The sequence below is a fragment of the Carassius auratus genome, chromosome 48 (genome assembly GCF_003368295.1).
Source record: "Carassius auratus strain Wakin chromosome 48, ASM336829v1, whole genome shotgun sequence".
Taxonomy (NCBI): domain Eukaryota; kingdom Metazoa; phylum Chordata; class Actinopteri; order Cypriniformes; family Cyprinidae; genus Carassius; species Carassius auratus.
The window spans coordinates 981055-997430 of NC_039290.1; the positions used below are offsets into that span (position 1 = coordinate 981055).

At 36.5% G+C, this 16376-nt stretch overlaps 1 protein-coding gene and 1 long non-coding RNA gene across 3 annotated transcripts in view; both read left to right on the forward strand.

The window, feature by feature from the left end:
• The window catches only part of LOC113065436 (uncharacterized), a 16880-nt gene extending 10116 nt beyond the window's left edge, over nt 1–6764 (forward strand). Inside the window, exon 3 of the long non-coding RNA XR_003279022.1 lies at nt 6755–6764. This is a non-coding gene — a long non-coding RNA (uncharacterized LOC113065436). The remainder of the gene's footprint in view (nt 1–6754) is intronic.
• Nucleotides 6765–7794: 1030 nt separating this feature from the next.
• On the forward strand, nt 7795–13838 carry LOC113065437 (hepatocyte nuclear factor 4-alpha-like). Of its 2 annotated transcripts, none has more exons than XM_026236668.1 (10): nt 7795–7996; nt 9320–9494; nt 9614–9723; nt 10195–10301; nt 11199–11354; nt 11774–11861; nt 11961–12113; nt 12205–12441; nt 12723–12845; nt 13201–13838. In XM_026236668.1, the coding sequence occupies exons 1-10, from the start codon at nt 7882–7884 to the stop codon at nt 13341–13343; spliced, it is 1407 nt and encodes a 468-aa protein (XP_026092453.1). In that variant the 5' UTR covers nt 7795–7881; the 3' UTR covers nt 13344–13838. The 2 variants fall into 2 exon arrangements, with proteins under 2 accessions (XP_026092453.1, XP_026092454.1); XM_026236669.1 differs by having other exon boundaries at nt 7798–7996; nt 9614–9708.
• Nucleotides 13839–16376: the final 2538 nt, after the last annotated feature.

The window sequence follows — 16376 nt, forward strand, 5'->3', positions numbered from 1 at the left end:
TACTGAAAAAAAAAAACATATATTAATATAAAGAACTGAAATTGAACTGAATTGAAATAATATTTTATAATTTTACTGTCTGAAATGTATTCTGGAATACAAAGAAATGTTGAGCCTTAAAGGTGACTTCTTTCAAAAACATTTTAAAAAACCTTACCAAGCCTGTACCTTTGAATGGTATCTACAAGACTGGCACCCAAACAAGTCTGCTAAAAAGCTATTTGGATACTAGCACTCTCCAACAGTTCATACTGTTACTGTAAAGCCCCGTTCACACCAAGAACGATAACTATAAAGAAAACGATATTAGCTTCCACTCCAGCGAACAATATCATCTGTTTATTCTAAGCGCATGTGCGTCTGCCGCTTTAATTTCTCGAGCTTGTTATAGGAGCCATTGCAATTAGCGGGTGTTGCACTCCATCGTTCCATGATACGTTTAATATAAAGCGCATCCACTGAAAAAAAGTGTTTCACACGGCTCCGGAAAGCTGACCATACCCCCGGATGTCATACCCCCGAATATGCTTCCGTTTTACAACTGTGAGTGCAAAGCTAAATAAAAATGATTTTATGTTTTGAATATGGATATTTTCTCACAAAACTTCTCATGGACCGATGGAGGGCAACACCTGACGAGTGGCATCAAACGGCTTGAAAGATCAAAGACAATTTTTTTAATAACTACAACTGAATTCGTCTGAAGGAAGAAAGTCTTTTAGGCATAAACCTAGGATGACTTCAGGGCGAATAATGTATGGCTTAATTTTCATTTTTGGCTGAATTAACGCTTTAAGTGATGTCTCTTGAATGATGTCTCAGTACAATTCTCTCCTCAGCACCAGAAAGCTATTCAATTCAGATGCATCTTCACTGATTAAACACTGGTGTCACACTCATCAAAATGACAGCCTAATGTTTCCTATCCATTTGAGGGAGAATCCAGGGGCCTCGGGAAATAGAAGTGCCAGATATGAATTATTAGTTCTACACTTGACACTATTAGGCCATGCGCTCAAGCCCCAATCAAATCACATTGTGACAGGCATTAAGGGATTAGGTCAAGCTGCCGGTCAGCGTGTGTGAGAACACTGGCTCCCTCACACACTCACAGAGACACTGAGGACCTGAATGGATAGGTCATTGTGTGGAGGAGGGTTGCAGGAGCGGGGGTCCCTGCTAGCTCTCAGGACCACAGACCAGTGCAGGATGTATGAAAGGACATGGCACGGGCCACTTCAGCAGCACACCAGGTACAGGGACCGGCAGATTCACTGCCTATTTTAGTACAGTTGTGGCTGAAGGTTTGTGAGGTAGATTATGAAAATTAGCTTACATCCTAATTAGAGTGCACATTTCACCAAAAATATGTGTGACTTCTATTTGACAAGATAAAACATATAGTGCAAAGGAGTTTACAAATAATACAGGCATAATTTGGGCAGATATTACACCTATTAGAACAATGAAGATGACATACTGGATCATTATAAAACAATTTAAAGTTAAAAGTTGTTCAGATGTCCTCAAAGTGGTCATGTGCAGAATATTTGACTCGTTCAGATCTAGAGGTTTATGGTCAGAGAGTACAAAAAAAAAAAGGTTTCGGTTTTAGTTCTTTATGTCACAATTGCTGTTATGGTTGTATATTAAAACAGACTGCTTATTTAAATCACTGCTGACCTGATATTTTGGGGGGATTTCAATCGACAATTGATGAAGCCTGTGTGGTTCTGCACAGTAAGGGCCCAAGGCTGTGGGAACCTTGCTGATGTAACTGCAAGCTTTGTCCACAAAGAGGAGCTGAAGAATAGTAATAGTGTACTTGACGGTAACTGTGCACACTAACAATATTGGGGCATCTTTCTCTCTCTCTCTCTCTCTCTCTATATATATATATATATATAGCTATAGATTTAAAAAACAAAAACTAATTAAAATTGACAAAATACAACAAAATTACTAAAAACATTCAAATTAAAATGAAAACTGAAAATATGAATATAAAGAATTCTTTATTGTATTAGTGAACTAAATTTTTTACATCATTTTTACATCATCATTTGTTTTACATTTTGCTAAATTCTTAATTGTTCTTTATTTACATACAAACCAAGATTTTCAAATATTCATTCATTTGGAACTTACTCTACATGTCCATAATATCTGACTCTGAATGTATGTAAAAACATAAAACTTTTTTTATATACAGTATACTAATATGAAAATAAATGATCCAACTGTCTAAATGTGATATATCAACACAGAAATAATAGCATCATCAAAGATTATTATACAACATGGAAAAAAAAGGCTTCCATAGATTTCTTGTACTGAATTTCCATAGTATCATTAAAGTGGTTAAATAATGATTACACCACTAAAACATTACAATCAATATATATTAAAACGGCAGGAAAATGACTCCAAACAGCACAAATGAGTAAAAGTACACCAAGCCCAGAACGTTAACTTATTATTAAAAATGAATTAGCCATATGACTCTTTAGCTTTGATAAACTGGGGTAAAGTTAAACTTGTTTGGGTAAAATGTTCTTGTGATCTGTACACTGTGATGAAAATGTAATTGATTTATGATAACAAGTGAGTGATAACTGTCCATGCACGCAGCATCACTCAGCCTGCAAATATGATTGGGTCATCAGGCAGAAAAACAGTTAATCATTGAAACTGTTTTATCAGAAGATGTGATTGATTTACAAAGAGCATTGCTCTAAATGTTTACTGATGCAATTGTTTACTTGCGTGATGTGCACGCAGCTACTTGAGCTTTTGCAACGTGATTAAAGTAACAAAGAAGCTTGATCATTTCAGTAGCGCAATTTGTCATATAGTATGTAATCCCATAAAGCTGTGTCCATTTTATAAACAAGCAGGCAAACCATCAGGACAAAATCCTATCAGTGACTCTATCATGTTTCTGATGAAAAGCATGACATAGACAGAGATAAGCAGAAAGTAACAGCAAAGGTTGGCTAAATGTGACTCTTTTTTGTCAAACATATTATTACCCAATGATTTTGTGTTTTAAACCACTTTATGGAGGCTGTGCAATATTAGGCCCTAGGGGTTTATGATTACCTAGACTACAAATACCGTGATGGGTGAGGACTATGGGAACTTCATAGATAACTGTCTCTGTTAATCGTTACGGAGGAGGATGGTTTTGTCTCTGGTGCCCCTTAAGAAAATGGCTTTGCTTTGAGTTCTATAGTATCTCTTTTAAAATAGAACACACTGCTAAAAAGACAAAGTATCCAGGGCCATTATAGGTAACTAAAACTGAAACTAATATAAAAAACATAAAAAAATAAAATAAAATTTAATTACTTGAAATTAATATATATATATATATATATATATATATATATATATATATATATATATATATATATATATATATATATATAAAGTCTAAAACTTAAATTGGAAATTAAAATTAAAAAAAATATTTTATTAATAACGAAGTAAATATTAATAGAAATCTCAAAAATATTGACATTTAAAATGCAATTTAAATGAGGTTACAAGAAAGTGAAATCCTAGTTGTTCTGAAAATCTGTTCACTCCTCATAAGGCTTTAGGTTTTAACTTAAGTATCCATCATAAAACCACTAACAACATCATAAATTGCATCTTGGCAGATATCACAGATTTTTCTTTTGCACCTGAGATATGTATTAAAAACATAACAATCCTGACATTTTTTGTCAAAGCAACAGATCACATGGCATGTTTCTCAGCTTCCTGGTGCTGAAAGAGTTTGATTGGCAAATACTTAAATTCTTTCTGATTTATTCTCAGGATGAGTTTTGTTATTATCATCAGCTGACTAAAATGTTTGAATTAAAGTTGAATATAAACTATCAAAGACAAAACCGAATGAAAATGCCCTAACTGCTTGAAATATGTAGCATCTGACCATTGATTTACACTCGATTGGCCTTTTAAAAGCACCACAGCCTTATGAGACCACACACACACACACACAAAAAAAACTTAGACAGAGGGGAGGGGCATTATCCAGCCCCTTCACACTTCAACATGGACAGATACACTTCAGCAGTCATATATGAGGGAAATAATAAAAATACAATAGTTTTAAATTACAAATAAACAATATATGCAAAAAATGTAATTTCTATTAAGCAAAAGTAAATATTTTTCCCCCAAAGGGCATGAGCTGCGTGGTCTGCAGGTTGCAACCAATCTGTTGACAATCCCTTGTGTGTTCACTATGTCACCATACTCACATATCTGTGCCATCTATTCCAGTCAGTCCACAGAGGCTTTTCTGCTGGCCTTGAATGTGCTTTAGTAAGCATATTCCTGCTGTCTTCTCCCATTCTTATTAAATATTCAAAATCAAAAGAAAGCAAAACACTCATATTCCCATGTAAAGCACATATCCCCGAGTACTCCAAGAGCGTGTTACTCCATGTAGGCCACCGGTTCCCACAACATGTGTATTTCACATCCACCTTTGGAGTGCTACTTGTTATTCCCATTTGGTCAGACAGGTGAAATGAAAAAGAGTCATTGGAGAGAAAGTACAAATAGGCAGTGGTTACAAATGGAGTTTGGTCAGTGGTCGGAGATCCTTATTGTGGAGATAGACAGGACTTTGTTCACAAACTGGAGTTTGAAGTTTCAAAGGGGAAAATAGGCAGAGGAGTTACATCAACCCTCTGACTTTTAGCCCCAGGCAGGCGGTATGGGTGACTGATTATAGGACATGACATTGCTGCTTCATATCACTCAGAGAAGACGATCAGAGAAGGACATGTGCTCATGTGTCATGTTGTCTTCTGTGATGAGACTCAAAGTACGATTGCACCATGCTGCAGTGCATGTGTAAACGCTGATCAGATAACGGTGGAAAATTTAGACCGTTTGATGCAGGTTATTTTCAGATAGTGAGAGAGTTGCTTTGAGTTTGTTGTATTAGTCTGGTCTAAGGGTTCAGTCTCTGTGCCATCACTGATACAGTTAGAAGCAGGTGCTTAAGGGGAGGAGAAATGAGTGGTAGGAGTGTGTAAAAACATTACATACTGTATGCATAAGTATTACAGGTGACTTGAATGTTATTTAATAAAAACAACAACAAAGACAGTGCTGGATAATTCACTGCATATCAGTTGGTGCATAACAGATTTTAATAAATCAACATGAAGATTAATACTATAAAAAATTATAATTAATAATGAAATGGAAATGAAATGTAAGAGAGAACGTTCAAGTAACTTTAACAAAAGGACATATTCAGTTCAGTCTGTCAATTAATATGCGGTCATTTAACTTACATTAAACTCTACTACACTATAAAGCTTAAAATCAATCATACATATTATACTCAAAATTCTAAATATCCTGATTTCAAATCAAATAATTAATTTACACCCATGGCCTGCCATGTTAATAGAAGTACATGAGTGGCATACAAATACCACTTGATGAATAAATCGATAAACTAACTGTCTTCTTATTCCACATCATCACATTTTACAGATGCATATCTGTTAAATAGGTCTGTTCAACAAGAGGCTTTTGGTCATGTGAGGCAATGATCTAATGTAGTTATCTACGGCTGCCTGCTCTGATCGCTGAGGTGTATGTGAGAAAGGGCCATAACTTTACAGATTACACTTTATAGAGGTCATTACTTAGTTAACAGAAACATGGAGATGTGTGCTGCAATAAGGAATTTATTGGTGACTCCGATAAGATTTGTTCATTGTGAGTCATTCCTGTACACTGATTGTCATTACTCAGGTTAACTGCTAGAGAAGTGAAGTCATCTCACACAGACATAAGGAAGACTAATAAGCGCTCCTGATCTATAGGCTACAAAGTCTGCAACATCTTGTAGATTTATTTTGAGATCTACCAGTTAAACATCATCCTGTTAGAGCTAACAAGTTGCTAACATTTCTTCTTGTGAACATAATTCACTCTTGCCTTTTTATTTTTTTAATAACTCTATAAATATGCAAGTGTCTAATGTATTCAAAACCAGCTTTCTTGTAAGTTTAGGTTTTTTCCAGCCGGTTTAAAACCAGCTCAGCACTTTTAGTCCACAGAGATGGTCAGGTGGGATGTACCATACAGATATTAAACAGTGTTTAATATCTCAGCGGCAATAATTTCTTGTTTCTCAAATTTCTACTCTATGAAAACAACACAATTGTTTTCTAGTCATTTTTTTTTTAAATGTACAAAAACATACTAAATACAGATTAAGATTTAGTTTTTTTTGCGGTGTATTTATGTATGCTTTGTAATGCACAGCACACAAAATGATAATTAGGTTGTTCACTCTGACAGTATAGCTACAGAAGTTCAGGTAGACATGAGATTGAGATATTACAGGCTCATGGCAGGTCTGAACTAAGGAACGATGACCCATGGTTTGTTCTGTTGCTTTCTACTCTTCAAATATATTTTGTCTGTTTGCCCTGGCCCTGATTCGTAGGTACCTGAAGTTGGTATTTGCTTAACTGTAACATCAAATTTTCCTGTTTGAGTAACAAATAGTTTTATCCTCTACAAAAAGAGTTAGGAAAACATAGATTGTTGTACAAATTCAGCATTATGTACACAGATGATCACCTCAGGTTTTTCCTTTTCTCAAGGTCATTTAGAAACTATCTTTGCAGAATCACACTCTTAAACATTTAAGTTTGCAAAAGGGGGTTTCACAATGATGCCACAGAAGAACCGTTTTGGTAAATAGTTATTCAGAGAACAATTTTCTTCTGAGTGTGAAAAAGAAAATAATCTTTTGTGCAAAGGAAAGGAACCATGAATGTTAAGGTTCCTAATGGAACCATAGATGCCAATAAAGAAACTTTATTCTTAAGAATGTAGTTTGAATTCCAAGTCTTGAATGCCAGTGTGTGTAGACAATAAAAGGTCACCAAACTGTACAAATGTTAGACATTTTAATGGAGAAGGAATAAAATAATATGTAATGTAACAAAGTAATGTTAAAAAAAAGTATTTACTGACTGTTAACCAAACAATTTACTAACTACTCATTTTTGTAGACATATTACATTAAAATGTCCCAGAAACAATACTGTTAAGGTTTTTTTTTTTTAACAGTGAACTTCTGGCAAACACAGCTGCCTTTGTTAATTGTGAATTAAGATATTTTACTGCCTTCCAAATGTTAGTTTTGATGAGAAGTAAACAATCTCTTCTGTACAGCTGTAACCTAGTTGTGCATTGCGTGCACATGCAGAATGTTCAACAGAACAATGAGCTCTTTTACATAAAGGCCACAAATTTTACACTGTGTGAGTTATTGCTGTTGTTTATTGTGCTAGAATTAACAGAGATTTAGCAAACGCGTACTTTGCATGTTGAAATGTGGACCACTTACTTTCTATCTTATATATTAGAGTCAAATATGAGTTATTTTCCATACTGTCTCATATGTCTCAAGACAGTGACCCAGACAGTCATCTTTCATGATGACCCGTTAAGCCATTGTTAGGAAACTGAGATAGGAAGCATGGTGTTGAGACTGGATATATTTTTCAAGTAATAAATTTAGGGCATTGAGACAAAAAATAAGACAGTAAAACCCTGTTTGTCTTAGTCTCTGAAAAAAAAAACAACAACTCTGATTTAGCACTTTAATCATTAACATGAGAGCCATCCCACTTCAGAATGGGGCCGTGCTCTGGGAGGAGGCCCAGACTGTCAATCACAGCAAGCCTCATCTTTGCGCTTAAGGACATGGCCCCTGTCACTCAAAGGTGTCTACCCCTCCAAGAGGAGGGGCTTGGCCTATGAAGGGGTGTCCAAACGTTGTGGAGAGGACAAGTCTTTCACCCCAGCATCAGGTAGCTGAGAATGCGTTTGTCCAGACCACTAGTAGACATGGAGATGGCAGATTATAGCGAGGCCTTGGACCCAGCCTACACCACCCTGGAGTTTGAAAACATGCAAGTGCTTGCGATGAGCACAGGTGAGTCATCTGCTCAGACCTGCAGTGAACTTTGAGTCCTTTGGTGACTTATATAGGCTGGTGTATATGGTCAAGCGTGGGAGGCAGATGTTTAACAGGGTTGATAGGCTTATAGTTAAGTGCCAATTGGCAAGTTCGTAACCTTTTGCACAGAACACCCAATAATGATTGTAAAAACCAATACAAAATATTTTTTTAGGAGAAGATAAGAAGCACAGCAGGCTTTGTCCTGCAGACATGGTACTCGACAAGAAGAAGAGGTTCATTCGTTTCCTCTTGCTTGTTCTCATACAGGTGGCTTGGGATAAAATGACTTGTTTGGATAGTATTTCAAGAGAAGTTTGACACCAGGATGAATGATTACTGAGCAAAGAGGGTGTCATGTAAATGTTTCGCAGCTAAGTCTCCCATGTCTAGGTTTTGTGCAACAAATTGATATCCAACCAGTATCAACCTGACAAAGTAATCTAATATGTAGGGTAAAGTTATATTTAGGTAAAGCAGTAAGTGTTTTTACATTTTAGTTAGATTGAGAATAATATATATTATATTTAAATTATTATAATTTTTGTAACTATGAAGTATTACAACCAATAAAAATTTAAATTATAAAATGTTTAAATCACATCTAAGCACAACGGTTGTATTATTTTCCATTTAGATGATCACCACATAATCGCTCACACCGATGAGCCATTTAAAAACTGTTGCCTTTGATCATTGCTTGGCTTTTAATGTAATTATCTTTGATTAGCTCTTACGAATAATGAACATTTAACAACTCTCACATCTTTTGTGAAATTGTCAACATAAAATCAAATCAAACTGACTCATATTAATCATATATGTTACTGTAAAAAAAAATAATTGTGTAAAAATTGTTAAGTAGGGCATCAAGAGCACTAATTAGAGTTCATATAATCTAAGATGATATTGTTGTATCTTTTGTACAGGTTTAATACTAATCATTTCTTGATTACTTAGCAAACAGCCCTTCCAGCACATGTTCATGATGATGATTCATTGCCAATTGATTTCGCTGTAAATATGTCTTTTTTTGAGTATTTTTCACCCCATGACATTTCCCCTACTGGTCTGGAATCAGGAACCTAACTGGTTCGATCTGCAACCCAGATATTTAAGTATCATTCATAAAAAGAAGTAGTACTTCACAGCATCACATACAGTATACTTAATTTATTGATTTTAAGCAGCTCTTATTTCTTATGCTTTTTTTTTTGCTTAAAAAAAGAATAGTTAAAAAAATGAATAAATAAAATAAAACACTTGTGACACTACATTCAAGATCCCTTATGATTTCAGACTCCTCGTCAGCTGAGAGTGCCAACATGAATGCTGTCAACCATTTAGGGGCCGGCACCCTATGTGCCATCTGTGGGGACCGGGCCACAGGAAAGCACTATGGAGCCTCCAGCTGTGATGGATGCAAGGGGTTCTTCAGACGCAGCGTACGCAAAAACCACATGTATTCCTGCAGGTCAGAAAAAAACACCTCCTTGCCTAACAATGTAGACCTAATGCAATAATTCTGCATAAAAGAGCACGTTTCCATCGACCGTCAAAGTAAATCTCTGACTTCTTTATGCTTCCATACAGATTTAACAGACAGTGCATAGTGGACAAAGACAAGAGAAATCAGTGCCGGTACTGCAGACTAAAGAAATGTTTTCGAGCTGGGATGAAGAAGGAAGGTACTTGCTCATGCTGTGAGATTTTTATTCATATAATAATATTAAAGAAGTAAAAAAAATAGACACTAAAACTCCCTGCCCTGTTTGGGAGATTAGGGGATGAGGTGGCGCAAATGGGAGATGTTGCAACAGCAGGGAGAGAGTTAGCAAGAGACATTTTGTTAATGTTCACTCAACAATGCACTGAGGTCTATGTCTGGTTTATGCTGAACAAACAGTTTAGAGCCATCATAACTCCGCACTGATAAAAAAGCACAACCTTGAGGACTCCCCCCTCTCACAAAGTCAGCTAATATACCTCATCTCTGCTATCTCAATTGGTTGTCAGAACTGGATGACATTCACTGCTACTGATGATGAAAGAGTATGTTTCAGTGGATTACTCAGAGCTGTTTTTGTCTGTATTGGTCAAAATGAATCTTCTATGTGTATTTGTAATAAATGTAATGTTAATTTGCTAATTAAAGGTGTTCCTCTCATTCTCAGCTGTGCAGAATGAGAGAGACAGGATTAGCACCAGAAGATCCAGCTATGAAGACAGCAGTTTACCCTCCATAAACGCACTCATTCAAGCTGATGTCCTTTCTAGACAGGTAAACAGTGTGATTCAAATATAGGTTCAAACCACAAGGTGAATTGTGACATGGTCTCAAAAAATATCTCTAAAATATGTCCTCTTACCCCAGTTCAATATGTAGAGACAATAAAACATAATTGATTCTCAGACTTAGATTGGTTCCTCTGAACACTTTGGCACAGCTAGCAACACACTGCCCTATTTGTTTGAGCAACCCAATTATAACCACACTGCAACACACGCTTAAAGGCACAATATGTAATTTTTCACCAATAGAGGGCGCATATTCAAAATAAACAACGATCGGGTAGCGTAGTTTGTTGTTTATTATACTAGATACGTTTGAAAGTTCTGTTATAATGCTACTCTGTGCAGTCGTCATCGGACTGTTAAAACATTTTAAAGCGTCTTTGGTGTTTCCGTATGTTTTCTACAAAACAAAACTGGAAATTGAGGGGTTATGACATCATTGGCAGGCGACACAATGACACTGTGGACACAGTCCATGTCACTTGTTAAAATTGCTTATTTCTCTGGATTTAAACATTCTTCGAAACATTTGGGATATTATAAGTACACAAGTCTGCAAAATATATAACAATGTTCTTACATTTTGTGCCTTTAATTGTAATTGGTTTGAGCATGACTATCTGAGCAGTGGCAGTTTTGGAAACCTGTTCGGAAACAGTCAACACTTCTCCAATTTTACTAGGTGTAGCTAGTGGCACAGAAATTACAAAATTTACCTTTAAAATATAATGCATCATTTATATTTATAGCATGATTATACATTTAAATCATTACTATACATATGTGTGTGTTTATGCATGTATAACCATATTTAGGAGGTGTACACTACACATAATAAATAATTTAATAAAATAATACAATTCTCCCATATCCTACTATGCAGATCTCATCACCCAGTTCTATCTTGAATGGTGACATCAGAACAAAGAAGATAGCCACTATAACCGATGTGTGCGAGTCTATGAAACAGCAGCTCCTGGTGCTGGTTGAATGGGCTAAATACATCCCAGCATTCTGTGACCTTCCCCTGGATGATCAGGTAAGATAAGCACCTCTTATTTAGCTGAAAAAAATACTCCCTCTATGTACATTTCATAGATATTTGCATCAGTTGGCCCAGATTTTTGTCTCAGTTGGAAAAAAAGTTCAGAGATCTTCAGTTTGGGTGGTTAATGTATTTAGATGGTTCAGGTTAGAATATGATGAGCTGGTTTGAAATCTCTTCTTGAGACATTCAGAATCATTAACATGCTGAGCACCGAGGCATGATAACTGATCAGTGATTTAGCTGTGCATGAGAGCGTCTCAAACTGCATCTTCTCACACACACATGCACGTGAATACACACATGCACATACAGGCCTGAACACAGACCTGATTTTATGGTGAAAAAAAAAATCAGCTAATATGATTATTAAAATAACTCTAACCAAACCTAGGCATGTTTATCTGTCTCAGGTTGCTTTACTGCGAGCTCATGCTGGAGAACATCTGCTACTAGGAGCTGCCAAACGTTCAATGCTGTATAAGGACATTTTACAATTAGGTGAGTTTAAAAGCACATCGGAAATGTGGATATGACAGTCATCTGGACTCAAGCGCTTTTACTAATGTTTTACTTCACAATTTTCCATGTTTCTTGCAGGTAATGATCACATAATTCCACGAAACTGTCCCGAATTGGAGGTGAGCCGCGTGTCTATAAGGATCCTTGACGAGTTAGTGCTTCCCTTCCAGGATCTCCAGATCGATGACAATGAATATGCCTGCTTGAAGGCCATTGTATTTTTCGATCCAGGTAGATAAATTGCGCTAAAACTGAGACAAAACAGCGCAGAATGTCAAGTGAGTTTTCAAACAGATCTAATGTGATGGTCTTTCTCACATAGATGCCAAAGGTTTAAGCGACCCAAGCAAGATCAAACGTATGCGATACCAAATTCAAGTTAGTTTAGAGGACTACATCAATGACCGGCAATTTGACTCGCGGGGGCGGTTCGGCGAGCTACTTCTTCTGTTGCCGACGCTGCAGAGCATCACCTGGCAAATGATCGAGCAAATCCAGTTTGTTAAATTGTTCGGAATGGCGAAGATAGACAACCTGCTACAAGAGATGCTTCTAGGAGGTAACTGATTTCTGTTGATGAAGTGAAACTTTGTAGACAAGTGCAAAGTCATGGTTATTAGACAGCACTGTATGTAAATAACCCTTAACTTTGGATGGCTGTCAAAAGGTTCAATACTTGAGATGCATGATAAAAAATCTAGGAACAGCTTGTCATAATCTTGAAGACTGAGATAAAAAAAAGGCACTCCACTTTCTTAAAAACCCTACATAGATCATATAGACGGAAAAACAAGTTCCATCTTCCAAATCACAGATTTAATGACTCTCTTTTTCTGTCAGGTTCAGCTAATGAAGCTCCTCATGCCCATCATTCTCTACACCCACATCTGGTCCAGGAGCACCTCAGTAACAATGTCATAGTCACCACAAGCATGGCCACTCCAATTCACAATGGCCAGATGTGTAAGTAAAACTATCTTCTTGAACTGCGTGATTGAAAATTTGTTATAATGGAGAACTGAACAGAAAATATAGGTCCTTCAAATGAGAAAGCCAGGTAGTCAGGGACAAACAGACGTGTTGGAGTAATCCCTGCCAGAATCGTAGAAACTAATCAGGCTTATTTTGTCAAAGCAGGCTACTGTAATGCTTTTCTACCCTAATGCCTTCAGAAATTTCATAAGCGTGCTTACTTCATGTCAACCAATGGTTTCTTTCGCATGTTTTCATGCTATGCAAATTATGTTTATTTAAGGTTCCATAATACCCCTATGTGGACCCTTGAACTAATGTATCTTCTTGCTCTTTTTACAAACAGCCACTCCGGAAACTCCAATCCCATCTCCCCCGACGGCCTCAGGTTCTGATCATTACAAAATGGCTCAGGGTGTTATAGCCACAGTGCCCAAGCAACTAAGCTCCATCCATCAACCAACCATCACTAAACAAGAAGCCATCTGAGTGGCCTGACAACAGGCCTGACTATGATCAGATGTTTGTTTTAGTGTACAGTATTTTAACAGCTTGCCACTGGCTCTTATAGTACTTTTATGATATCCTGATAGAATACATAACATTTTGTGCCTTGGAAATATTGTTATTTACCAAAATGCTGGTAATTATTTTATGTATGCTAAGAATATGTGAATTTCATATTTTTCTGTATGTGCCATACTTAAATTGTAAATATAACGATTTCCTTTTTTTCATGAATGGATTTAGTCTATTCTAATTCATGATTTTAGGATAATAATAAAAAAAAAGTGTTTCCTGTTCAACCCCTTGTAACTAGATAGTGATGTGTATGTATGCATACAGTAAGAGAATGTCACACTCGTATGTAGTTTTACATATTGGTCATTCACTGCCCCTTTACAATTACTGCCTTCTAGGAGAAGGGTTATTTCAAACTTGCAATATGAACTGATATTAAATGTCAAGGCTATATTTTTACATAAAAGTGTTCCGTTGTTTATTTCCATTCATATATCTATAGTTATCATTTGTGCATTTTTAGACAGAATCCACCATAATTTCAGTAGGTTCAATAAGCCTTTTTATTTGGGAGATACAGTTGTTATATACTCTCCTAAATCCAACTTAAACCAGTCTTAAATGTTTTTTTTTTGTTTTGAATTTGGACAAGTTTCAGGCATGTATTGGATCAGGCTACTTTTCTCGTAATCATCACCAGCCGTAAAACCTGCATCAAAACAAGATGATAAAAGTGAGTGTACGTGGCAAAGAATGGTCAAGGATTTTTTAGTGCTGGAGGTGTGTGCTTCTCAACACTGATAACAGGCAATAAAACAATTCATAAAGCAGGCGCCTAACTGATAGTTTCTCTTAAGAAATCTGTCAGGGAATTATATAGGCCTAACCAGTATTGACAGTTTTTGAATGATTTGTTAATCACATCTCCAATTCAATAAACATGTTGTCAAGTCGCATTCAAGATATAACGTTACTTTAATATATATATATATATATATATATATATTTCATAACGGTTTCGAATACCTATGGTCATGGGACAGAAAGTAACAAAGTGTAGCCTGTTAACAGCCTTTGGAAAGTAAAAGTCGATTTTTATAACCAAAACCAATGCCTCTTTCAATTAATGTAAAAATAACTTCTTACCTGTCCTGTAATGCATTTGTAAATAGGTTCCCCCAAACACTCATGGTGTCTGCTGCAATTGGCCGAAAAACCGCATAATCCCGCCCCCAAACCTATGCCATTGGTTGAGCCAATGTTGCGCTGTCAATGTTTTGGTATGATCATAGGGCCAAAGTGTATACATTTTACGGTAAATCAGACTACAGTTTTCTTATTTATAAATGCACCTGCATATTTATTTGGGATATCTCAATTTTTTCTTTAGAAAAAATTACACACTTCAGCTTTGAGGGAAACATCTAGCGTCATACATCACATAACAAAGAGTAACCAATGGTAGAACGGCTTGTTTTCACTGCACAAGGAACTGATGGCAGGTTGTTTATTTCTTTTGATTCCTGTTCAGTTTTACATGAAGGGCATCAACTTTTACACGTTTAAAAATCATTCAGCATTTTAAAGTACCATGCCTGGCTTCATAATTTAAAGTATTTCATGAACACCAAAGTACCACCAGGAGTCCTTTTACAGTTGTTCTTCATAAAAGATCTTGCTGTATGTAGGAAATGCTGTATAAAATAATATCATCATTAGTTTCATTTAATAGTCACCAGGAAGTTGGACATTGTCATTGTATAAAATAAAATATGAACATGGTATTGGCAATATCTACATTTTTCCAACAAAACATTGATATTCACACTAGCAATTATCATGCCAGCCGGAAAGCCTGGCCAGAGGTGTTTCAAGGCCTGAAGCCCTCCACAGTGAAGCACGTCCTAGATCTGGGTTTTCGTTTGAGACGAAAAGATGATCACAGTTTCTCTTTCTTGCTGCTTTGATATCTATATTATCCCAGTGATACTGTTAACAATAAAGAAAATAAAAAATTATGTCTTTTGTTTTCTAAGGTAAATGGCCTAATGATTACCCATTTGTGGACAACATTCGGGCTATCTGTTTGACATTAGAGAAGCTTATTCAGCTTGAGGAAACCCAAGTGAATGGAATTGTTTTCCTGGTGGATTATACCAGAGTTGGCCTCTCTCAAGCCTCTAATCCAGGACCGCTTTTGGCAAAGAAAGTTGTCTGTATTTTTCAGGTAAGACCATGCAAAAGTAGCCCAGTGATTCGTTACGATGAAGTCGTTGATTTTTAGTACTGACTGACCGTTGCTTTTGTGTTTCAGGAAGGCTTCCAAATCAGAATAAAGGCTGTAAACATTATAAATGAGCCGCGTATCTTCAAGGGTATTTTTGCAATAATCAAGCCATTTCTGAAAGAGAAAATGGCAGAGAGGGCAAATAACTAGCTACTTATCCTGGTATTTACGCATAGACATTTCTAACACAATAATATTTGATACAAGTCTGTCTCCTCCCAACAGTATGTCCTGCATGGCTCAGTTTTGGCTTCTCTCCATCGAGTCATTCCTCAATCTGTACTGCCGCAAGAGTATGGAGGAGTGGCTGGAAGACTTGACATGTCTGCCTGGTCCAGAACGCCGCTGGAGGCCGAGGAAGAGTTTGTGGTGGAGTTCTGTCAGCCTGATCCTCTGGAGGGCGTCATTCTGCCAGATTCCATGCTGTTTGAGGGAGAGCAAGCAGGCGCACATAGAGAAGACTCCTTCAGACATCTACATCTATGACTACCTACAGTATGTATTCACAGATCACCGGATGAGTCTGACTGTTTAAAATATGAAGTACAGACAGCCATTTAGATGCTGGATATTTGTTTATTGAAGAGGCTTATTTTATCCTGTATAAAATAATGACCATGTTTCTTTCTGATTTGTCTACAGAACATCTCTAACATATTTTGTTTTCCTAATTTATGTCTTTGACTTTTCGCAAGTGTGTTACATTTTTGTAC

Bases quoted from the DNA above. Each gene is read 5' to 3' on its own strand.
- LOC113065437 (XM_026236668.1), top strand. From the start codon at position 7,882: ATGCGTTTGTCCAGACCACTAGTAGACATGGAGATGGCAGATTATAGC. The intron at 7,997-9,319 runs GTGAGTCATCTG...TTATGATTTCAG, and splicing joins AGTGCTTGCGATGAGCACAG to ACTCCTCGTCAGCTGAGAGT. The intron at 12,442-12,722 runs GTAACTGATTTC...TTTTTCTGTCAG, and splicing joins ACAAGAGATGCTTCTAGGAG to GTTCAGCTAATGAAGCTCCT.